The sequence below is a fragment of the Balaenoptera borealis genome (assembly GCF_965194805.1).
Source record: "Balaenoptera borealis genome assembly, chromosome: 8".
Lineage (NCBI taxonomy): Eukaryota > Metazoa > Chordata > Mammalia > Artiodactyla > Balaenopteridae > Balaenoptera > Balaenoptera borealis.
Genome location: NC_138865.1, coordinates 31,873,661 through 31,899,589, shown reverse-complemented (window position 1 = coordinate 31,899,589; position 25,929 = coordinate 31,873,661). Strand labels below are relative to the sequence as shown.

The 25,929-nt window shown below is 41.1% G+C and overlaps 2 protein-coding genes across 6 annotated transcripts in view; both read right to left on the bottom strand.

The window, feature by feature from the left end:
- Nucleotides 1-25,929, bottom strand: part of LOC309633753 (V-type proton ATPase subunit B, brain isoform-like) — a 96,189-nt gene that overhangs the window by 6,656 nt on the left and 63,604 nt on the right. The window lies entirely within an intron of this gene.
- Nucleotides 5,086-25,929, bottom strand: part of LOC309633751 (contactin-associated protein-like 3) — a 155,539-nt gene continuing 134,695 nt past the window's right edge. For 4 of the 5 annotated variants that reach the window (XM_082403011.1, XM_082403012.1, XM_082403010.1 and 1 more), the window contains one exon: nucleotides 5,086-5,817. In XM_082403011.1, coding sequence (XP_082259137.1) covers nucleotides 5,452-5,817 — 366 coding nt within the window. In that variant the 3' untranslated portion in view covers nucleotides 5,086-5,451. Of the gene's footprint in view, nucleotides 5,818-18,481; nucleotides 19,881-25,929 lie in introns of those variants that run through there. The other variant, XM_082403015.1, reaches the window with a different exon arrangement.

Below are 25,929 nucleotides of genomic sequence, written 5' to 3'. Positions count from 1 at the left end.
CTTGGCCTCGGGAACAACCTTCGTTTATCCGGATGCGGGTGCTTTGTACCAGGTGAACTCTAAAGTTTTCCCTTCTGTAGATAAGGTTACCTCAACACGTTCCAGAAGGTAAAAGAATAATCTCTCCTTCTGCTTGATTAAAGTAAGCAAACATCTACCTAAAGTGCACTTAAAATATTTGCTTTCCAGACATTTATGTAATATATTCCGCCATGAAAATCTCAAGTTGTGGTCAATGTGTTGGAAAAAGTATGCACTTAATCAGTATTTCCAGTTTGGGTTTATGGCCTCTTGGTGGAAGCAAGTCAGGAGAGTCAAAAGCAGAAAGAGATAACCATCTCCGTGTGTCCCACCACCTTCTCCTACAGCAAGAGGGAACCCACCTGCCCCATGGCTGAGCACAACTACACCACACAGGAACTCCCAGCGCCTGGCCCTGAAATCATCCGAAACCCAGGGCCAATGCAGATCTGTGAAACTGGGTCCTAAATGCTGCTTTTAATTGACATGCTTTTGTTATCTGTATTGTTTAGACAGCTGCAACGTAAGCATGATAGAAACATTGTTGAAATCAAGTCTTTTTCAAACACATTGCTAAAGTTATAGGCTTTTACTTTTTTTTTTCCCTCCTGCTTGAAATATTATTAATCTAGGATGGAACACAGCTCACCCTTCCTGTGCAGCAAAAGTACAGCTCAAGTTTCTCAATACTCTTTCTTTCCCAATCTTTCTAAATGATCAGGAAGAAAACATTTTAGAAGACATCTGGGAACATATCTTTTGCTGGCAAAGATGTTGAAAACAGAGAAAAAGTCAGAAAAAAATTACTTCCAATGACATCAAGACCGTATTTTGAAATTGTTACCGACCAGGGTTCTTGGCGTCCTTAAACAATAAAAATTGATCAAAGGCCAGACAAGAAATTCAGGCAAGGCTTTATTGGGGCCCCTGCTGCAGCACGGGGGCGCGAGAACAAACAACAGGATCCTTTGCTTGCGTGCTCCCTAAGCGGGGGCGAGCTTGCTGCTTATATGGCAGTGGTCCCCAAACCTTTTTGGCACCAGGGACAGGTTTCATGGAAGACCATTTTTCCACGGACTGGCAGGGGGTGGGGTGGGGGGATGTTTCAGGCAGTAATGTGAGCGATGGGGAGCAGGAGGTGAAGCTTTACTCGCTCCCCTGCCACTCACCTCCTGCTGTGCAGCCTGATTCCTACCAGGCTGCGGCCTGGGGGTTGGGGACCCCTGTTATATGGCGTGAGGGCAGGGGTGTGTCCAGGGGTCGGGCCAGAAGGGTGGCTTAGGTGGTTTGCCCACCGCTTAGGTGGTGTTGTGTGCAGGGGGCACGTGCAGTACCCTGCTTTTGCTCTGGGATCTTCAAAAGTGGCAGTTGGGTTTTTTGGTCTCTTTGTATCTTTTGTCCAGAATTTGCCCCAACTGGGCGTGCACGTCGTTATTTTTAGTCCCATACAGTTTCTTTGTTATTTTGTTGCTCGAGGAGAGGTGTGTCGAGGTGCAAGCACTGCAACACTGCAGCAAAGGGCCCCAGGTCCCAGCAAAGGGCCCCAGGTCCCAGCCTGTCTCAAAATCAATATATGGCTGTTGAAAACAATACTAGAACACTGCAAATAAAAGTATGTTATTTGATACATGGCACAAATTTAGTTCTGACAAATGAATTGGCTTCTAAACTTCAAGAGTAACACAAAAGAAGAAAATGAAGTATGGTTAGTGTTATTAAGGAATGCCTCAAAGGAGTGCTGGGTAGTGGGCATATTCTATTAGCAGCTTCAAGGAATTAAATCAATGAAATTAAAGGAATTAAAGTATTTAACTGTGAGTCTAGACTGTTTTAGGACTACTGGGAGAATAGCACTAACCCAGTGGCCTCCTGTATATGTTGAAAATAGTAATATGCAAATTGGGTCATTTGTACAAAATTTAGGAAGATTTCTCATTAAGCAGTTCCATTGACTTAAAGTGATACCAATATGTGTTTAGTTCAACATTAAACTACTTCAAATGGTAGGGAATTCCTTTAACCTACTGTTATGTTGAAGCCCTAACCCCCAGTACCTCAGAATGTGACTGTATTTGGAGAAAGGGTCTTTAAAGAGGTGATTAAGGTAAAAGGAGGCCATTAGGGTGGGTCCTAATCCAATCTGACTGGTGTCCTTACTAGAAGAGGAAATCTGGACACAGAGAAGCACCAGGGAAGTGTGCACACGGAGGAAAGACCATGTGAGGACACAGCAAGAAGACAGTCATTTGTCAGTCAGGGAGAGAGGCCTCAGAAGAAACCAACCCTGCCAACACCTCGATCTGGGACGTCTAGCTACCAGAACTGTGAGAAAATAAATTTCTGTTGTTTAACCATCTGAATGTGGCATTTTGTTACTGCAGCCCGAGGAAAATAATACTCTTAGCTTCTGGATTGGCCTGTGGTGGCCTTGCTGAGTGACTTGGATCGGTGAGTCCCTTACAGCTCAGCCACAATCCGTTATACTCATGAACCTCAGGGTCTCACAAGGTTTGTATGCTAGGTGGGTGCCATGTTCGCCACCACTCTCTAAGTCTGCCTTATTTCCAAAGTAGTTTAAGTTTCTCCTCAGACCATCACTGACCAGTCTAGTTCTGGCAAGCAGAAGGCACTCGGTGGCATTGTTGAAATTCAGGAAGTTTTCAAGTTTAATTGTGTCTGCCAGTTGAATTCCCGGAAGAGTATGTGTCTGAGAAGGACCACGATGGTACCTCCTAGCTAACTCAGACCATCCTTAACCACATTCCACACCGTCCGTGCCTAACAGACACTTGTTCACTGACTCAATTTTCAGGGCCAATTGGTCATTTCTAGGCCTTTCCATTCTTTCTAGCGCAGGCTCCTTGTTCTCTCCTATAGAGAGGGCCAGTTCAGAGGTGTCCTCTATGAGTCATCGCTCTTAAGGACTCAGGGAAATTACCCTGAGTCCTTATTTTTGAAATGTGGCATCACTTATTTTTGAAATGTGACAGATTAAGCGCCTTACTAGGGAATGACCATTTCTTAGGTAATGAATGAAGGGCCTTGGTCGTGCCCTCCTCGGGAGCAGAGCCTCCAGAGCTTCAGAAGGACTTGGTGTGTTCTGTCCACCTTAGCGCAGGACCATGCTGGTATTTTCATGTAAGAAACTAAGGGTGTTAAATCAGATCATCTTATTAAAATAATAGAATATAAGATTGAAGGTAAGAAAGACTGAAGGAAAGGAAGAAAAAAAATCAGAACCAAAAGAGATAACAGTGATAACATCGCAGGCCTGAGTCACCATCCTGAGAAAGGCTTGCTGGTGTCTAGGCACCTGAATTTTGGGAGGGCTTTCACCACTCCCAGAATTGATAAGAGTGGCTCACTGCTGCCTAAGATGTTTATGCAAACAATGTGGTTGGTGCTGAACACTTGCTTTCCTTCTGGAATCTGGGATTTTGATATGTACCAGGGAGAGGGTGCCTACATGACCATCCCCCATAAAAGCCTGGGCTCCTAGGCTGAGGCTAAGCTCCCCTGGTTGGCAACATTTCACACATGTTGTCCTCATGGCTGGAGGACTTAAGCGTGTCCTGTGTGGTTCCACTGGCAGAGGACTCGAGGGAGCTTGCCTCTGGTTTCCTCCAGACTTTGGTCCACTTGCCTTTTCCTTTGTTGACTGTACTTTGTGTCCTGCTGCTGTAATAAATCACAGCTGTGAATATAACGCTAGGCTGATTCCTATGAGTCCTTCCAGTGAATCATGGAGCCTGGGAGTGGCGTGGCGGACCCCACTATAGGAGTGATCACGGAGAACTACCAGAGGCAAAGAACCCAGAGTGGAATGCAGCCTGGAGACATTCCCTATAGGACACAAGTCACCTCCATGAGAACTGCACAGAACAAGCTCTTAAGATAGCATCCTCCTTTCCACCTGTCACAGATGGGCCTTTCATAATAACAGGAGATCTGTTCTGCATTTCCACACTTTCAAGTAACAATCACAGGTCACAGGAAGACGCGTGACACAACATACTTACATATTCCAAGCGCTTTATCTAGTACCAGGGCAACTCTACGAGGCTTTCTCAAGATTTGGCTCTTTCGGTGATTTCATTGCTTCTGAGAATGAGATTATTATCTTGCGCTCAATAAAACATACAAACAAATAAATGTGTTAATGTCTGTAGTAACTGTTAGATTTGGGTAGACTAGTATAGGCTATGTGTGGTAGGATTAATTCTTAGATTTGCCAAAGTCCAAAAGAAGAGAACCAGGTAAGCATCAAACTTCACACTTGTCATCACAAGAAAAAGAATGTGTAACAATGTGAAGTGATGCTTGTTAACGAAACTTATTGTGGTAATCATTTCACAATATATACATACATCAGATCATTACGTTGTACACTTTAAACTTACACAGTGTCATGTGTCAATTACGTCTCAATAAAACTGGAAAATAAATTTCACGCTAATGGTAGACATCTTGAACAAAAATTCTATTTTTAAATAATTTGTGAGGAAGAGTGAAAGCCACTGAACAACTAAACCCTTCTGAGACATTCCGTATGGATTTTTAACCTCTTTCAAGAGGCTAACTGTCCATTTTAATATTAGGGAAAAGTAGACAATCCTGCAACACTGGAATGAAAAATTCCTCCATTCAAAATTTTCTTCTCAAATCAGAATATTTAGATTTATCCTACACTATGTTTGTAAGGGAAACATACTTACTACCACAAGATTTTGCTCTCATTTATGCAAAAAATAGTAGCTCTCTTACAGTGTTTGTCACAATTCCGATTTCAGAGGAAGTGTTAACTTAAATAGGATTTAGCCAAATATGTTTAAAAATATGTCAAGATTGGGACTTCCCCGGTGGTCCAGTGATTAAGACTTTGCCTTCCAATGAAGGGGGTGCAGGTTCAATCCCTGGTCAGGGAGCTAAGATCCCACATGCCTCAGGGCCAGAAAAGCAAAACAGAAAACAGAAGCAATATTGTAACAAGTTCAATAAAGACTTTAAAAATGGTCCACATCAAAAAGCTCTTTAAAAGAAATATGTCAGGATCACACAGCTGTTTTGAAACTAATTGTGTATTTAAAGCTGTTTTGGTAGTTTTAGTGACAAAATAGAGATGCTTTTTTCTCAGCATTTTAAATTTGAGTTAGCAATACTGTTAAACCAAAATGATTAGGGTCATACGGTTCACACTGTAATTTCAAAATTAACTCTTACACAAGAGAAGTTAATCTTAGAATAGGACAAAGAAATATATATTTGAAAACTAAGTTTAAGTAAATGTGAAATAAGTCCTTTGCAACATATAATTGCCATTTCCTAAGAAAAGTAAAAGGCTGTGTGTTAGAGCAGAGGTAAGACAATTCTCCATGGGTTTCTCACATTTCTGCACATCTTACAAACAGAAGCACCGACAGCCCTTTATTCTCAGCTATCTTGCCAAGGATGTTTAGATAGAAAACAGCCTTGTAAGATAATGTCTTCTTCCAGAGGTAAGGGCAAGCATGCTTCCCTCCCAAAAGATTCTGATGCCCTGAACTCTTGTATTATAACCCACTGTGTGTGCAAGCATCCATCCGGGCCTATCCACACAGCCCCTGTGTGACTCAGGGTCAAGGAGAACCAAGGCAAATATTCGGATGCCCATGCTGGCTGCAGTGGTTTATGAGTAACCAAGTAAGTAATAGAGTCCTTTGTTTCTGACCCATAAGGCTTCTGTCTTCTACCTGCATCCATGGAAAACGGCAGCTTAACTTGTTGCAAATAGGGCAAAATCTCAGATACTCCAAAGTTCTGGATGGAAAGATTAAAGTTCATCTCTCAGAAGACTTACTATAGAATGCATATGAAAAGGTCTATGACTAAATAATCTATTTATTTCAGGTCACTATGCAAACATTTATATATTTTAACAGATTGATCTGCTCAATATGTTAAAATATATATGTATGTTTGTGCTCTTTTGTTTTTTATTGATGCATGATTAGAAATTCTTCTTTGTTTCCTTTTTAAAAATGGTATGTATTGCATTGTTTTTTGATAGAAAATAACAATGAAAAAAAATGTAGTCTGTGGTCTCACTAGTCAGAAAATCCCTGGTGAAATAAAAAATAAATAATAGACATAGGCACACTTGGCTAGAAAATTCAAATAGTACAGAAAAGCTTAAAGAACACAGAAGCCACTCTTTCCCCCAGCACCAACTTAACCATTTTTATGGTTTATTAAAATTGTCTGGGCTTCCCTGGTGGCGCAGTGGTTGAGACTCTGCCTGCCGATGCAGGGGACACGGGTTCCAGCCCTGGTCTGGGAAGATCCCACATGCCGCAGAGCAACTAGGCCCATGAGCCACAACTACTGAGCCTGCGCGTCTGGAGCCTGTGCTCGGCAACAAGAGAGGCCGCGATAGTGAGAGGCCCGCGCACCGCGATGAAGAGTGGCCCCCGCTCGCCGCAACTGGAGAAAGCCCTCGCACAGAAACGAAGACCCAACACAGCCAAAAATAAATAAATAAATAAATAATTAAATAATTAAAAATGAATATCTGCTTAAAAAAAAATTGTCTTTTACTTCTGCATTTACTGCTTCCCATAAATCCTTTCTTTTCAGATTTTCTGGTAGGAAACTCCACAATCTAAGACAGGGAAGGCATCAGGTTCCTGGTTTAGGCACGGTGGCCACCATCCCTCTGCCATGAGATCATTCTCATCATTAACAATGTTCTAGGGAAGCTGCAGCTTAGGTTCCAGGCACTGGGGGAAACGTAAGCAAATACTTCCTCCTTCCTCTTCCCAACAGGGAAGTGTGCTGGGCCCACAAGACTCCAGTCCCTGTCACCTGGGGACACCCTCCCCTTTTCTCTTCCAAAAGGGAAAGAGAAAAAGATCTACCATGGCCATAGTTAATCTTCTGAAGAGCAGATCAGGAGCTTATTTTTGCTTTAACCATTTAGAAGCAGGATCAACTGAAGTCACTATTGTGAACTGATTACCATTCATTTTTAATTAAAATGTGACATAATAAAAAGCATGCATCTCGTTAACTATATGTCACATTTGCTCAGCTCTAAATTTTGCTACACCATATTTTATTCATGTAATTTCAGTCTTTGAGTTTGTTTCTGCAGTAAAATTTCCACCTACATAAAATTTTACAGAATTGAAGAAACATGTTATGTGTACAGCCAGATCTTTATCATTTCGAAATGTTTATATCCATACTTCAGTATGCTTTGATGATCTTATTTTTAACCTCAGAGTACAGGTTGGACTCTTTAGATATGCAGATTAATCTATGATCTTGTGATTTCAGAGTCACAGGCAATGATGGTATCATTCACCAACCAATTGCTAGTGTCAGGAAGCAGACTTTTCTTCTGCCCTATTAGGTTTAGTAATTAGGGGCCTGCAAATTAAAATGACAAAAGATAGTTTAACAGGAGAAGAAGTTTATTCATATGTATGGGAGCTAACAAGAGAAGTAACTATCTCACTAAATGTTTAAAGTTAGAGGTTTATATATCTAACTTAGCAGAGAAAAGGAAAGTGGAAGAAAGGACTTCTATTCTTTTAGAAGAATAAATGAACGATAAGTAATTTTGTGATTATTTTGTGTCTGCACGTTCAAGGGGTCTTTCCTTCTTCTATGCGAATCTCCCCAGAGAGGGGATTTGTGGTAGGTTTACTCTTGATTTCTCTCCTGGGAGTAGACCTGTCTTGAAGAGGGAATCATAGAAGCCTCATTTCTCAGAAATGTCTGCTTTTAGTCAAATAAGGAAAGCTCTTTCTGCATCTGTTGATTCCCAAATGTTTTGAGATTAAAATAATCTCCATACCAACTCTGAGGGTCCAACTGGGTCTCTAGGCATTCCTCCCTATATGTCCTCACTTGTAATGCTGTGAGGCAGTGCCTACTCTACCTTGTACAGATAAGGAAACTGGCTCAGAAGGACTCAGTTACCTGCCCCCGGTGAACAACTAGCCAGTTTCAGAGCTGGATTATTACAAGGAACATCTGAATCCATAGCCCAGCCTCTTAGCCCTTTGAGACATGATCACTCAAGAGATCTTAGAGGGCTTCCCTGGTGGTGCAGTGGTTAAGAATCCGCCTGTCAAGGCAGGGGACATGGGTTCGAGCCCTGGTCCGGGAAGATCCCACATGCCGCAGAGCAACTAAGCCCGTGGGCCACAGCTACTGAGCCTGTGGGCCACAACTACTGAAGCCCACATGCTTAGAGACCGTGCTCCGCAACAAGAGAAGCCACTGCAATGAGAAGGCCGTGCATTGCAACGAGGAGTAGTCCCCGCTGGGTGCAACTAAAGAAAGCCCATGGGTGGCAACAAAGACCCAACACAGCCAAAAATAAAATAGAACAACAACAAACGTTTAAAAAAAATAAGAGAGATCTTAGAGCTCATGTGATCCAACCCTCTTTATGCTATTGAATAAATTTGTTTACCTCACTGTCAATCACTAAATGGGGGGTCTTGGACAATTTTCTCAGCCCATTTGTGTCCCGGTTTTTCCATCTGTAAAATGATTACAGTATTCACTTCAGAAGCATGCTTTGAGGAACAGTGCCAGGCACATAGTAAGTGCTAAGCATCTGCTCTTATTATTATTTACTTTATAGACATCAACAGATTCTTATAAAATATTCCAAGACTAAGTGTACAGAGTAAAACATGTAAATCATCTCTTACCCACCTGCCCACCCTCTTCCCAGGGGTCACCATCAGTGGATGTGTTTCTAGTCCTTTACCATCATAGTCATACATATTTTTAATCTGTGCAAGCACTCATGAGCTGTCTTCATGCATTTTAACAGAAATGGAATCATATTTTGCAAATTATTCTCCAACCTCCTGTTTCCATTTAAACCACTCAAGTCTTATAGATCTTTCCATGTCAGAACATCTCAGTGTTGCTCATTCTTTTTTAACAGCTGCATGGTGTTATACTGAATGGACTTAAAATGATGTACCCTTCTGATATTGATAAGCTTCTAGGCAGTTGTGGGGCTTTTGGTTTTGTTTTTCTCATGTAGCTAGACAAGCCCTTAGTGATTATAGACATGTGGAAAAGCTAAAGAGAGCATGTTGTTCCAGAAAAGTTCCCATTAATATACAGCAGAGACTCTTCTCTCATGATCGGCTTTGTGTCTCTCCAGCTCTGATAGATAGTATCATCTAAACAAACATTTGGGGTTTTTTTTTACCCATTTCTAGTGGGGCTGCACTTTTGGTTCCCTAACAACTTGCAGCTTCTGATCTGGGCAGAGTGAAGAACAAAAATAAAGGTGATGGTGGAGCTTGTGCCTAGGATGACACCCACTGGACTGAGATAATGAAACAGCCACTGAATGAGGCACGTTTGACCCTGGGGATGTCAGAGGTTTCTAAGGGAGCTTTTAATGGGCTAGTATCACAGGGTCACTTTTTAAAAACAGGTTCTACTTAAGTTGGACTGCATCTTTCTGCATATTTCTTTCTACCATCCTAGTTTCCTTCCAAACCAACGGGATGACAAACCATGCTACAATAACATGAACATGTCGGTTTACATGAGGGAGTAGGGAGTTGACCCTTATCTGGGGAATTCTGAAATAGAGACTCCTGGAGGCACTATTTCTACCTGAATGTTTTGCACACTGCTAACTAGTCACTTCTTAACTGCATGAGAGAGGAGTTTTTCTATGTACCATTTCAAATCAGAATCCGATGGTATTTTACCATTAGGCAACAAAAGATCATCAGTTTCCAAAATTTAGTGAAATTTACAACAATTGAAAAAAAATTTTGTGCTAGCAAAAGTATCCAAGAGAGAAGAATCCAAGCCAGGAGCAAATATATTATCAAATTATTCATGAAATAATAATGATAATGATGTTGTGTGTTTGTGGAGAGCTTCCCATAAATGACGCCCTGAGCCAAGCACTTGGCTTAGATCACCTCACTTAATTGTCTCGACAGCGTAATCACTCTCACCTAACTATGAATTCAATCAGTCTGACTGGTTGAAATGCAAGGAAGAGTTCACTGATGTTCCCTGGTTTATAAAGAAAACTGCTTGTTATTACTTCTCTTCTGGATTATTTCACAGACATTACATCGAAGTTTTAGAAGAAAATTCCCCATTTTAGTTTAGCACATCTTCCCATGTGTTTATCATGTCTTAGCTATAAAAATTTCAGAAATGCAAATATATAATGTAATATAATATACTCTTTACAAATCAGTAAAAGCAAAGATTTATCTCATTCACAAAAATGCTACAAAAGCAAGATAGCAGAATTAATGCTTTAAACTTAACACCTGACTACTACAGGCTACTACAGATGAATAAACGTCTATAGAAGACAAACTACAGGGACTCCCCTGGTGGCGCAGTGGTTAGGAGTCCGCCTGCCAATGCAGGGGACACGGGTTTGAGCCCTGATCCACGAAGATCCCATGTGCTGCAGAGCAACTAAGCCCGTGCGCCACAACTACTGAGCCTGTGCTCTAGAGCCCGCAAGCTCTGCAACATGAGAAAGCCACCGCAATGAGAAGCCCGCGCACTGCAACGAAGAGTAGCCCCCGCTCGCCTCACTATAAAGAAGGACTATACGATGAACAGCATCAAATTTATAATCACTGGGCAAACCATGAGGTACGATTTGAAATATACTAGAAATGGTCAGTGTCTTTCAAAATATCCCTTCTAGTCTTCCCCATAGTGTCGAAGGGGCCACCATGGCATTGAAATATTGATTTACTGTGAATCTCAAAGACTTTTCAATCTTAAGAAGTGTCTTTCTGAAATGGAACTACCCTTTGTGGCATTCTTTTTTAAAAAAATTAATTAATTATTTTTTAAAATAGATCTTTATTGGAGTATAATTGCTTCACAATACTGTGTTAGTTTCTGTTGTACAACAAAGTGACTCTTTTAAGTCAGGGTCTCTCATCCGTTTATTCATCCAACAATATTACTTGAACCACAATTGCCAGCAGGCGCCGTGTAAGGCTCTGAAGAGGATGGGAGACAGAGGCAGAGCTTTCCTAGGAAAGCTCACATTTTCACCTCCTTTATTCTCACCTGAGAGCAGCTGACACAGAAAGAGCAGGAGAAAATGTTGATGTCTGAGTAGGTAAGAGAGAAAGGACAGAACACTCTCTTTGACCGCCTTACTGTGAGCTGCCATGGGCTGGCTCTGTGGACAGAACATAAAACATGTGGCAAGACTGTGCTGGGGTAAGTGGTTTCTACATGGACTATTTCTAAGACAGTGTTATGCTCTTACAATTTCTCACTTTCATTGTATAACTGTCTCTGCTCTGAGTACATTTCAGAGAAAAATCTTAGGTGAGCATTCAAGTAAAGCAATGACAATGTACTGCAGTGTGACCAAGCGGGTATTTTAGCGATTTATAATGATGCCTCTAACATATAAAATGCTCTACACTTCACAAGTTGGGCTTGTTAGGAGGCAGATAAATTCATGAATGTGTGCAGTCTCTATTATATTTCTATCCTGGACTATTTTTCTTAAAGATTTTTATAGCTGCATAGGAGGTGATTTTAAGAAAAATACTTTGACTACTTTTTTCATGTTAAATACTCACTACAAATATTGTAGGAATATTCAAAGATAGAATTCTCCTGTTCACCTCCTGTCTTGAAGAAGCTTTTACTTTGTGTTTTTGAGTGACATAAAGTCTCTTTGACTTTTGTGTTTGAAAGTGACATAAGTGTGGTAGGTGTCCTGATACAAGGATGGCATTTTCGGTTCCGTGCCTGTCTCTCAAAGGTTCAATGAAGCACAGAGGAGCAGGTGAATTCCTTACTTTTCTGTGTGGGCTCTGCCTGTCCCATCACTGAGTCTGCCTCTCATCCTCGTGCAGATGGGCAGGCAGTTTACAGGCCCCATGGGGTCTGTGTCCTGGCTTCAATGTTGGACCCATTAGGAGAGCCCTGGGGGACCACATGAGTTGCCCGCAGGGTCCTACCTGAGCTCAGGGGAGCAAAGGGGGAGATTGAGGGCAGTGAGAGCTCTCAGCACCGCTGCCCCTGGGCTCCCTCCCTGGAGGTAGTGATGAATGCCCAGACCTAAGAGCCTTCTGTCCATGTTTGCTGCACATATAAACTTAGTGAGGCAGTGATGAATTTGTGGAGAAAACAATATTTTTTTAAGTCCAAAGAACTAAATTAGAGTTCCTGACCTGTTGTGATTCCAACTTTGTATACATCTCTTAATCTCCATGAACCTCCATTTTTCTGCGCAAAAGAGAGGTAACAGTGATTGCCCTGACTACCTCCACGATGGAAGATGTATTGGTGTTTTACGTACAATGAAAAACTATACAGGAGTTCCATGGCCGACGGTTTGTAGAATGAGGCAAGGTAGAATAAAAACAGTGACAGAAGGAACAAAAACAGAAAGACGGGGTGTTCTTTTCTTTTAAACAATAATGAATTCACTGAGGAGTCTGAAAAGTTCCAGGAGCTGGGTGCTGCAGAGCCCAGCGGACACCATGGAAACCTCAGCAGGATGTCCAGTGTTTCAATGTTGCATCACCGTTAACTAATAGGAAGCCAGTTTCCTCTCCCTAACTTTCGGAGAACTAAGGATTGTATATTTTGGAAAATAAGGTTGAAAATGAGAATAAAGAGTGAAGATGATTGGATTGTAAATTTTTTTTTTAATTTCCTATTTTCCTGCTGCCTCAACACCCAGGGGACCAGGTGCGTGGGTGTGCCCAGGCTGGTTCCTGCCGCAAGATTCCCTTTTTGCCCTCCCCGACTGTGACTTAGACATTCCAAGAAACGATGAAATCTCCTCAGGCCTTGTTTCTGCTCCACCCAGACTTGCCCAAGGTCCTCACTCTCTCTCGACTCCCCACCTGCTAGGTGGCTGCTGAATGGTGAGGTGCGCCCTGTCTTCTCCTCTAGGACCTGTGAGTATAATAAACCCTGTAATTTCTTCTGCAGAAATATTGCAGTGGCCCTTAAAGACCCTACAAGGGGGACTTACTCCCCCATTTACAATGATACTGGAAGCAAATGGAATTTTAATTCCAAATGTATGTAGTTTGGGAAAGCTAGATGATTTCCTATACAGACTATCTAGAAGGTTCTGTTGGCTCCTAGACACCCAATAAGCTATTAGAGAGTCTGCTTCCTGGACCTTGGCTCACAATAGCTCAGTTTCTCAGGCCCCATCTTTATTTTCATTCTCCCCATTTACACTGGCGCTTATGACTGTCAGCCATGGTTTATGACTAATAAAACCCTATTGTGTAAAATGCACTAGAGTGAGGACCTTGCACAACAGGTGATTTAGGCATAAGAAGCTATCCTTCTGCTATATTCTTTTAAAATACTGAATCATTTTTTAAAACATGAATTACAAGCTGTCAGGCATGTCACTCATGCACACGCAGATATGCAACTAAAACTGTACAGGTGTATCCCTCAGATTGTTTAGTGCTTAGAATTTATTTTTGAAAGACATTTTGTGCTAAGTGAATGTAATCTAACATATAATTTTGGTATGTTTTACGAAAGGGACAATCATACTTCTCTTTATTATCATTTAATTAATACGAAAAGAGTTAGTTTGGCTTTTGCTCAATTTTTAATGTGATTTTTAAATCTCATTTTATTAATTTAGATGAACTATAGAACTATGGGGGCTTCCCTAGTGGCGCAGTGGTTGAGAATCTGTCTGCCAGTGCAGGGGACACGGGTTCGAGCCCTGGTCCGGGAAGATCCCACATGCCACGGAGCAACTGGGCCCGTGAGCCACAACTACTGAGCCTGCGCGTCTGGAGCCTGTGCTCCGCAACAAGAGAGGCCGTGGTAGTGAGAGGCCCACGCACCGTGATGAAGAGTGGCCCCCGCTTGCCGCAACTAGAGAAAGCCCTTGCACAGAAATGAAGACCCAACACAGCCATAAAGAAATAAATAAATAATAAATAAATTAAAAAAAAAAAAAAACTATGGTATATCATAGTATCAGCAATTCAGAAATCCTCAATGCAGTTTAACTTTCAACCTGTTCCAAGAGGATTTAAGGGCATCATAATGTCCCAGGGCTGTAAAAATTTGCTTGTGGATGTAGTAACCATACGCTTATCTCACATACAACTTTTCAGTCTTGGAATTAATGGTTTTTGTGAATTAAAAATTATTCTGCAAAAATTAGCATAACTGTCCTTGCCTTTAAGCATCACTCTGGTGAGCTGGTATTAGGAATAATGAGAAGAAACTTGTATCAACCCTGCCCCCCACCACTGGTTAAACTACAATATGCTCTATACACCGTGAATCACTTCTTTTAAGAAAGTTATCTTATGAGATGGCAGGTGCTTATACCTGGAAATGTAGAAAATACTTCACTCACAACGTTTACGGAGACTAACTGATGAGGAAACACCCACGGCAGAGACAAATGAGACGGAGCTGTGCGCTCAGGGATGCACGGGCTGGGATGCAGGAACCGAAACTAGCACCAAGGGGCCCCTGACCTGACGTGATTCTGCAGGGAATTGCAGCAGATACGTTTGCTGGGAAATCAGGCAACGCTCAAGGAGGAGGAGGCTGCAGATTTGTAATTTAATAACGAGGAATTTAAACTGTTGCCACAAGAGGAGGGGCATTTCTGGTAGAGCAAACCTCCATGCAGAGGCCTGGACTTGGAAGAAGGCGGTACACTCTCCGGACAAGCAGGATGCTGGGCGGAACTTGGCTGAAGTTTAGGAAACAGGATGGTGAGAAGAGTCTGGGGAGTCAGGTCAGGGCCACTCTGTGAGGGGCCCTGAGTGTGAGAGTAAGGAAGGGAGACCGCAGTCCCCAGGCAAGGGGGTGACCAGGGAGGCACGGGGGAGAGGGGGGAATATGCCCACCTTCTCTGGGGGAAGATGCCTCCCCTCTCCCCAGGCCCCACAGGGGTGGGAGGCGAGGCTGGGGGATTTGCTTCAGAACACAGACGGGAATCTATTGTTATAGACTGTATCTGAAATGAAGAAAATTAGTAATCAGTAATGAGTTAAAATAGAGATCATTTCATTTGGAATTAGACAAATCCTTAAAAGGTGCTACATACACACGGAAGTTCATTTATCTTCTGGTGCTGAGTCAGGTTTTGGTTTTAGTTTTGTTTGTTTTCCCTTTTTTCTAACCAGCCACAATGAAATCAGGGCTGGGGTAGAGTTCTCAGTAGCAGTGACTGCATTCCGGAGGGAGGGGCAGTGAGCAGGGTCTCACCTCCTCGCCTGGATGCAGCTCACCGAGCTCTCAGGGAGGAGGGCGAGCTCCCTGCCGTCTTCCGCGGTCCCGAGCCCTCGTCCTTCTCCAGCCCGAGGTCAGAGAGGTGAGTGGTCCCTCCTTCCTCAAGGCCACAGCCCTGCCTTCCCCTCCTCAGGAGTGTCTCCTGGGATGAGCTCTGGGTGTGGGGCCCTGAGAGGCTGCCCCCGGCAGCTCCCTGCAGTACTAAGGGCTCCTCCCAGCGTTTGCCAGCAGCTTCTGTGCTGGTGCTTGTTAGGGCCGCTGGGCTGGGAGGACGTGACCCACAGAAATGTGTCATTTAGTGAATCCACAAAGTGGCATCACTCAGCCCGGGTTGTTAGGATCACATCCAGATGGCCCTCAGGAAACATCTGATAGAAATTGGTAAGTGTAGGTCACCTGAAATGCATCTAGAGAGAGGAGATCCTGGGGCAGGGAAGGGCTTAGGGGACCGGCAGAGCCAATGATAGCCAGACACAGGATAAGATAAGGCCTGGGTGGGTCAACAGGGAGACATTAGATGAAGTCATTAAGGGAGCTCAGGGTCAGGTCTGGTTTCTAACTGTGATACTAATTTTTTATCAAATCAAATCCTGGCCATGTACTTCCTATGTGGAGTGAAGGCTGCCTTAGAAACTGGCATGTTTTTATATCTACAGTACTTCTCTCACTTCCTGAACAAGTATTGGCCTGGGAGCACGTCAGTACCCTTTAGTTTTGTGGGGTGTCCAGGCATGCAGTGTTCCATTTCCAGCAGCATCGGGAGAGACTGACACCACCCTCAGCAGAGGGAGCAGAGCTGTGTTTGAGGGGAAGCATCTCCAGTTATACAAGGTCAATTGGTTCTCTGTAAAAAGTGACAGTGTCCACGTGCAGTCCTAAGGGCCCTTTGATCCATCACACATGACAGGTTGGCAGAGTAAAGACTCTTTTCTTCCAGCAGTGACGAGAATATGTTCCTGTTTTGATTTAAGTACATAACCAGAAACAGACTAAAAAGGCATTATAGAAACTATAGAAATGAGTCAAAGATCTACAACAACCAAGCGAACGCACCATCAAAAAATGTCACATTTAAAAGGGTAGGAAACCTGTGGCATTTTTTAGTCACTTTTTATTGCAGCTTGAGGAAAGTGGCAGCCAGATCCCCAGCCCCCTTTTGCAAACCTGAGAGAGAGCAGACTGATCTGCAATGTTCTAACCTGTCTGTGGGCTGCCTAAGGATTGGTCTTTTGACACCTAACTCAGAGTTCAGACAAACAAAAATGGCTCAGATCTCAGAATAAGGGAGCCATGGGAAGCAGCGGGTATGATTTGTAAAAATGGTTGCAAAGGTAACTATAGACCCACAGACACCAAGGACAAGAGATTACTGATTGAGGAGTACAATAGGACAGCTAAGGCCCGAAGAGTAAGCAAGAGTGAGACTCTTAGAAAAGACATTTAAAAGCAGATGTATAAATAGGAGAACTGGGGGAAAAAAAACACACGCACTGGTCCAGAGACAACACAGGTCTGAAAAGACCCTAAGACATCACATTAGGCTGATTACAAAGGTCTTCCCCTGTGTAGAGCAAGTATAAGAAGACTGGGACAGGTGGCTGTTTTTTAAAATGCCCAGTTTTCAACAAAAGATCACCAGGCATACAAAGAAACAGTAAAACTAGGCTCATTCAAAGGAACAAAATAAATATCCAGACACCATACCTCAAGAAACAGGTTTTGGACTTACTGGAAAAAGATTTTAGAACAACTATCTTATGTATGCTCAAAACGTTAAAGGAATACACCAACAAAGAACTAAAGGAAATCAAGAAAACAATGAAATGAAAATGAAAATGAAAGCACAGCTTACCAAAACTCATGGGATGCAGGGAAAGCAGTACTTAGAGGAAAATATAATGTAAAAGCTTACATTGAAACAGAAGAAACATATCACAATCAGCCACCTAACCTTACACCTTAAGGGACTAGAAAAAGAAGAACAAATTAAATTGAAAGCTCAAAGAAGGAAGGAAATAATAAAGATTAGAGCAGAGATAAACAAAGAGAGACTAGAAAAACAATAGAAAAAATCCATGAAACCAAGAGTCGGTTCTCTGAAAATCAACAAAATTGACAAATCTTTAGCTAGATTGACTAAGGAAAATAAAAAAAAGACGACTCAAATAATTGAAATCAGAAATAAAGACAAAGACATTGCTACATATTTAACAGAAATAAAAGGATTATAAGAGATTACTATGAACTGTACACTAAAAAACTGGATAATCCAGGTGAAATGGATGAATTCCTAGAAACACATAACTTACCAAAACTAAATCAAAAAGAAACAGAAAATTTGAATAGACCTAGTAAGGAGATTTAATTGGTAACCAAAAGTTTCCTGGCAAAGAAAAGCCTTGGACCAGATGACTTCATGGATGAATTCTACCAAATATTTAGAAGAACTAAGAAGAACCAACACCAATCCTCTCAAACTCTTACAAAACTTAAAGGAGAAGGAACACTCTCTAACTCATTCTGAGGCCAGCATTTCTCTGATACCAAAGCCACATAGACACTACAAGAAAAGACAACTGTAACCAACATGCCTTATAAAGAATGATGCAAAAGTCCTCAACAAAATACTGGTAAATCAAATTTAGCAGCATATTAAAAGGATTATGCACCATGACCAAGTGGGATTTATTTCTGGAATGCAAGGGTGGTTCAATATATAGAAAACTAGCAATGTCATATACAGTATTAATGAAATGAAGGGGAAAAGCACAGGATCATCTCAACTGATACAGAAAGAGCACTTGACAAAAGTCAGCACACTTACATGATAAAAGCACTCAAGAGACTAAGAATAGAAGAAACTACCTCCACATAATAAAAAGCCATATATGAAAAACCCACGCTGAACATGATAATTTTTGGTGAAGGTTGAAAGCTTTTCCTCTAAGATCAGGAACAAGACAAGGATGCTAGATTTTGTCACTTCTGTTCAACATAATACTGCAAGTCCTAGCCAGAGAAATTAGGCATGAAAGACATCCAAATTGTAAAGTAAGAAGTAAAATTATCTCTGCAGACAACATGATTTTATAGGTAGAAAACCCTAAAGATCCACCCCCCCCCCCAAAATTGTTAGAACTAATCAGGGAACAATGTTTCGGGATACAAAATCAATACCCAAAAATCAGTTGCAATTCAATACACTAGTAAGGAACAATCCAAAAATAAAATTAAGAAAGCAATTCCATTTACAACATTATCAAAAAGAATAAAATACTTTGGAATAAGCTTAGTCAAGGAGGCAAAAGACTTGTACTCTGAAAACTACAAAACATTGCTAAAAGAAATTAAGGACACAAATAAATGGAAAACCATTCTGTGTTCATGGATTAGAAAACTTAATATTTTTAAGATGTCAATGTTTCACAAAGTGATCTACAAATCATTTTCAACAAGGGTACCATGTATTCAGAAAGGACAGTCTTTTCAACAATTGGTGCTGGGAAAATTGGATATTCACATGTAAAGGAATAAAATTGGACCCTTACCTTACACCATATACAAAAATTAACTTGAAATGGATCAAAGTCCTAAACATAAGACCTAAAACTATAAAACACTTAGAAGAAAACATAGTATAAAAATTTCATCACATTGGATTTGGCAATGATTTCTTGGATATGAAACCAAAAGTACAGACAACATAAGCCAAAATAGATAACAATATAACATATAGCTATAAATGCTTACATTGAAAAAGAAGAAATATCAAAACATAACAACAGAATTTAAAACTTGGATACATCAAAGAACATTATCAACAGAGTGAAAAAGGCAACCAATGGCACAACAGAAAATATTTGCAAATCATATATATGATAAGGGGTTCATATCCAGAATATATAAAGAACCTTGTACATCTCAACAACAAAAAAATCAATCTGATTTTAAAATGCACAAAGTACTGCAATAAACATTTATCTAAAGAAGATACACAAATGCCCAATAAGCATAGAAAAAGATGTTTGTTAGGGAAATACAAATCAAAACCATAGTAAGATACTACTTCACTCCCTTTAGATTGGCTATTTTTTTTTTTAATGGAAAATAAGATGTGTCGGCAAGGATATATAGGAAACTTCGTGCACTGCTGGTAGGAGTGTAAAACAGTGCAGCCACTTGCAAGACCGTTATGGCAGTTCTTCAAAAAATTAAAAATAGAATTACCATATGATCCAGCCATTTCACTTCTGGGTATATATCCAAAAAAGTTGAAAGAAGGGTCTCAAGGAGATATCTGTACACTCATGTTCACAGCAACATTATCCACCATAGCCAAAAGGTGGAAACAATCCAAATATCTACCAACAGATGAATGGATTAAAAAAATCTGGGATATACATACAGTGGAATATTATTCAGCCTTAAAATGAAGGAAATTCTGACACATGCCACAGAATGGATGACCCTTGAAAACATTAAGTGAAATAAGCTAGTTACAAAACAACAAAAATTATATGATTCCACTTATATGAGGTATCTATTCAAATTTATAAAGCCAGTAAAATGGTGATTGCCAGCGCCTGGAGAAAGAAAGGAAATGGGGAGTTAGATTTTAATGGGTAGCAAGTTTCAGTTTGGGACGATGAAAGAAGTTCTGATGGATGCACTTGGAGGGCATTGTGCTGAATGAAAGGAGTCAGACAGAGAAAGACAAACACTGTATGATATTACTTACACGTGGAATCTAAAACCTATAACAAACTAGTGAATATAACAAAAAAGAAGCAGACTCACAGATACAGAGAACAAACTAGTGGTTACCGGGGGGAGGGGGGCAAAAAAAGGGTGGGGAGTGGGAGGTACAAGCTATTGGGTGTAAGAGAGGCTGCAAGGATGCATTGTACGACACGTAGAGCCAATATTTTGTAATCACTGAAAATGGAGTGTAACCTTTAACAATTGTATACAAAATATACACAGTAAATATTAGTTGTTTTACCTCTCAAAAAAATTCTGAAGATGAATAGTGGGGTGATAGTGACACAACAATGTGAGTGTACTTAATGCCACTTAAAATACTTCAAAGGGTAAATTATATGTTATGTATATTTTACCACAAGAAAAATTTAAACAAAGTAAAAGTGCATTTTCATTTAGGTGAAATGTTAGCAATGAGACCCAGTCTGATACAATGAGAAACAGAAAGTTTCCTGCCTATGAACTCCCTGTGGTAATGGGAAACTCTACTCGTCCCAGCCACTGCTGCAGATTTCCTGGGCACTCTGGGTGGGTGCCACCACACCCACCCTCAATTTCATGTCAGTGACACAAAGCCCATTGCGACTGTACCTTGTTTGGTGTCACGCGGTGGCAGGACAGGATAGAATTTCTCAGTTCTTACCAGGGAATATAGTCATCATCAACTTCACACAGTGAGAGTCTCAAATTGCCCACAATCTTATCTAGCTCTTGCCAGCAGGAACACCTTTTTAATTTAAGGTAATGAACTCTGAATCATTAATACAAATCAAGAGCTGAACGACGGAAAGTTACACACCCATGATTCAATCAAGATAAACGCCGAGAGGCCACGTGCTCCCACCCCCTGTGATTCGGATGCTTATATTACCCAGCTATGATGAGCGAGCCAGTTCTGACTGAAACTGCTTCCCACTGAAAACGGGTAGCGGAAAGTCTCCCAGGAGATTGTCTGTTAGGCAACTTCCCCACTGTTTCTTGGGGAACACAGTGCGGTAAATAGATCATCTCAGGGGGCTGTCAAATAGACAAAACAGGAGTGAAGGTAACAAAATCAGCCCTTAGCAAACAACGTAAACTGGCATTAAGAAGAAGAAAATGGTGATTGAAAGAAAAGTGTTACTTGAAAGTAATAAAGCCAAAATCAGGAGAAAAAAGCAGAAAGCAAAACCAAAGTAAGTGTAAATGAGAAAATACATTAAAATGAAATTTGAAAATGACCTAACAACTTTCTAATAGAGAGAAGTGAATCCAGTCAAGCTCTTCAGGCTCCAACCTGGAGGCAGGTAAAGTGAGGTGTGAACAATCAAGGCCACTTGCTTCTGTTCTGCAGGTGACAGCTGAGCTAGGACCCTTACCTGTGCACCTCTCCCCTGCATCCTCCTTTCATCCTTCCTCCCCTTCCCTGGTTGATTCTTGGCCTAAGGTAGTTCTTGAGGACCAAGCATTGGGTTCAGATTGATTTAGGGAATAATATACATCTTGATGCATCTTGAGGGCTTCCTATGACTGAGGAAAGGACCAGTAAAGGACAAAGACTCAGGAAAAACTGATGCTCAGAGAGGTTGTGTCCAGATAAGAGGGCAGAAAAGCAAAGCCTGGACTGGAACTGCTCTGTCTCTCATTTCCCTGAACCAAGACGCCCCAGGTCCTGAGCTGAGCAAGTCCACACCCCTTTATGAAGCAGGGAATGCGTTTTGTCCAACGCTGAACTCCTCATCGCTGGCTTCCAAACCTGGCAGGAACATCTGTGTCTATTCTACATCTCACTCCCAGTAGGGAGACAGAATTCACAAAGGCACCAAACAATCCAGCATCTTTGTTTCTATGTGGAACCTTGAGCAAAGATGGCAGATCCCTAAGAACAGAGCCACAGCCTGGGCTGGGACAACAGCAAAACCACAGCACATAGGTGTCCATTCAGGATCCTGAGGTCAGCAGTTCTCCAGGTCTTTTCTGACCACTGCCCTTGGGTGCACCCTCACCTCCTAAACCCAGCCCTAAGGTGACCCAGACTTGCCTCTGCCCCACCAAGAACACGATTGCGTTGTAAAGTCTTCCTCCCTCTCATCCTCTCTTTCTTCTGTGTGCTCTGGGAATCTATCTCACTGCACGTAATTAATCATAATAATAAACAGGAAAATAAAGGGCTACTTCAATCATACCTTAGAATATTCCAGAGTAACACAGAAATTGACCATTGTGTAACTCTGAGCCTCAGTTTCTTCGTCTGTAAAATGAAGACACTCATGGAGAAAGATTAAATGATATGATGCACCTGAAATGCTTAACACCATGCCTGGCTCACAATAAACACTCAGTAAATGTCAGACACCAACCACGGTTCTTCACCTTGACACAAACCCCAGCCTCCCTTTCTAGATGCCACTCCTTGTAGTACTCAGGGGTGTTGTTTGCTCATTTTCTCACATTCCATTTGCCATGGTGTCCAGAGCATTTCTTATCAATTTCTCATCAATTCCAGATTAATCTTCTTCTTCCCTTACAAAAAGTGGGCACAACAAACAAAATGAGAAAGTGCCTCTTTTCCTTTACGATAAGCATCGTTTGACTATAGCCACCTCTGTCCTTCCAGGCCACTGTCATGTTCACGTTGAGATATATTGGAGTTCTTACTCCGGAACCTGTGAATGTGAACTTATTTGGATATCTGGTCTTTGCAGAAGTCATCAAGTTAAGATGAGGTCATGACAGTGGACCCTAATCCAATATGACCTGGGTCCTTACAAGAAGAGAAGAGACATGCACAGAGGGAAGATGAAATAAAGACACAGAGGGAGAACACCCCATGACAGTGGAGGCAGAGATTGGAGTGATGATCTACAAGCCAAAGAACTCCAAGAATTACTGACAACATCATAAACTAAGAGAATGACCTGGAAGAGATTCTCCCGAGACCCTTGCCCTGCCCATGCCCTGCCAAGACACTGATTTTGGACTTCCAGCCTCCAGAATTATGAGAGAATAAATTTCTGTTGTTTTAAGCCCCTCAATTTCCAGTACTTTGTTACAGCAGCCCTAGGAAACTCATACAGGGAGAGATTTAATTCCTTTCAGTTTAAAGGTGCCCTGTACTGTTTGACAGGGGAGGGTTTTCAAAAGACCCTAGATATCACAGTCAGGTTCCTTTAATAAGTGACTCATGTATTTATTATTTATTTCATCTAAGGATAGAAAACTTATTGGCGATGTAATTCACTGACCATTTCACTTATTATTACTTGGGTACATATGGATGAAAGAGTGTTGCCACAGTAATTTTGCATTCCATTCTGACGATATTTTTTGGAAACTCTCAAATTTTCTTCCAATATGTAGGAGCTTTTCCTATGTCTGAATTTTCCATCAGTGGGAACTTTAGCTAATAAAGCATTTGCTGCAGCATACACAAGAGCTCCCCAGCGATCTCTTTCCACTGCTCAAGTGATTTTTCTCTTCTCTCTCTTCTCAAAAAGAAGGATACTGAATCATTAAAATGTTCAAAGCTCTGAGAGGAAGATAAGCCATTCAGGTTGAATGATTAAGAACATTAAAAAACACAAAAGAGAAGGCAGGAGTTCAAATCCAAATAAACTTCATTTGTCTAATGCACATCAAATATTATTTATTTTGAACTTCTCTCCCTTGGCCATAGCTGTAGTGTGAGGTTAAGTTCTGGTATTTCCACTACCTGCCCTTCTTTCTTATGCACAGCTCCTTCTAGAAAAATGCCCTGACCTTCGACTCTTCTTCAAAACTGCTCTTCCTTAGCTCTTAACTGATCCCTCCTCAAGGACAAAGTGAAAGGTAGAGTATGCCAATAAAATAAGCAGAGGTTTTCAAGCATACCACAGGGTAATTGGGAAAATGACTGGAAGATGAGTCATGTGCTTCAGGTCCGGAGCTCACCCTATAGGTATTTAGGGTGCATGGCAGACAGATGCACTCCTGTCCATGCATCCAAACCAATGTAATATAATCTCAGAGACAGCTTATCCTTTTATTTTATTTTATTTTATTTTTTTTAAATTGAACTGATTGATTTTATCCTTTTTTTTTTTTTTTATAAATTTATTTATTTATTTTTGGCTGTGTTGGGTCTTCGTTTCTGTGCGAGGGCTCTCTCCAGTTGCGGTGAGCTGGGGCCATTCTTCATCGCGGTGCGTGGGCCTCTCACCATCGCGGAGCACAGGCTCCAGACGCACAGGCTCAGTAGTTGTGGCTCACGGGCCCAGTTGCTCCGCAGCATGTGGGATCCTCCCAGACCAGGGCTCGAACCCGTGTCCCCTGCATTGGCAGGCAGATTCTCAACCACTGCGCCACCAGGGAAGCCCTAGCTTACCCTTATATATGCCAGAAGAAAGCCACCTCACCATAAAACTCTTAGAAGAGAACATAGGCAAAACAATCTCTGAAGTAAATAGTACCAATGTTTTCTTAGGTCAGTGTCCCAAGGCAATAGAAATAAAAGCAAAAATAAACAAATGGGACCTAATCAAACATACAAGCTTTTGTACAATAAAGGAAACTATAAACAAAATGAAAAGACAACATACGGACTGGGAGAAAATATTTGCAAATGATGCAACCAACAAGGGCTTGATTTCCAAAATATACAAATAGCTCATACAACTCAATAACAACAACAACAACAAAACCCAATTGAAAAATGGGCAGAAAACCTAAATAGACATGTCTCCAAAGAAGACAAACAAATGGCCAACATGCACATGAAAAGATGTTCAACACTGCTAATTGTTAGAGAAATGCAAATCAAAACTACAATGAGGTACCACCTCACACCAGTCAGAATGGCCATCATTAAAAAGTCTACAAATAACAAATTCTGGAGAGGGTATGGAGAAAAGGGAACCCTCCTACACTGTTGATGGGAATGTAAACTGGTGCAGCCACTCTGGAAAACAGTATGGAGGTTCCTCAAAAAACTAAAAATAGAGTTGCCATATGATCCTGCAATCCCCCTCCTGGGCATATATCAAGAGAAAACTATAATTAGAAAAGATACATGCACCCCAATGTTCATTACAACACTATTTACAATAGTCAAGACATGGAAACAACCTAAATGTCTATCGACAGATGAATGGATAAAGAAGACGTGGTACACATATGCAATGGAATACTACTCAGCCATAAAAAGCATGAAATAATGCCATTTGCAGCAACACAGATGGACCTAGAGATTATCATATTAAGTGAAGTAAGTCAGATAGAGAAAAAGAAATATCAGATGCTATCACTTCTATGTGGAATCTAAAATACAACACAAATGAATTTATCTAGGAAACAGAAACAGACTCACAGACATAGAGAACAGACTTGAAGTTGCCAAGAGTGAGGAGGGCTGGGGGAGAGATGGATTGGGAGTTTGGGATTAGCAGATGCAAACTGTTACATATAGAATGGACAGACAACAAGGTCCTACTGTATAGCACAGGGAACTATATTCAATATCCTGTGATAAAACATAATGGAAAAGAATATGAAAAAGAATGTGTATATATACATAACTGAATCACTTTGCTGCATGGCAGAAATGAACACATTGTAAATCAACTCTATTTCAATAAAATTAATTTTTAAAAAAGAAGAAAGTCACCCAACAAGGTTTTTCTTAAGTTGAAATAGTACTTACTCTTATCTATATCATCTAAAAGCCTGTATTAGGAATATATTCACTGTGGAAATGACTTAGAATCTACTTACATGAAGGAAACTTAAGTCTAAATCCCAATGTGAGCTGAAAATCTCAAGTAAGTAATGAGCATATTTTTATATATTTTATGTTTAATAAAAAGGCCATATAAATGGTTTGACGTCTAACAGTTAGTACACAGATCTTATATTTGA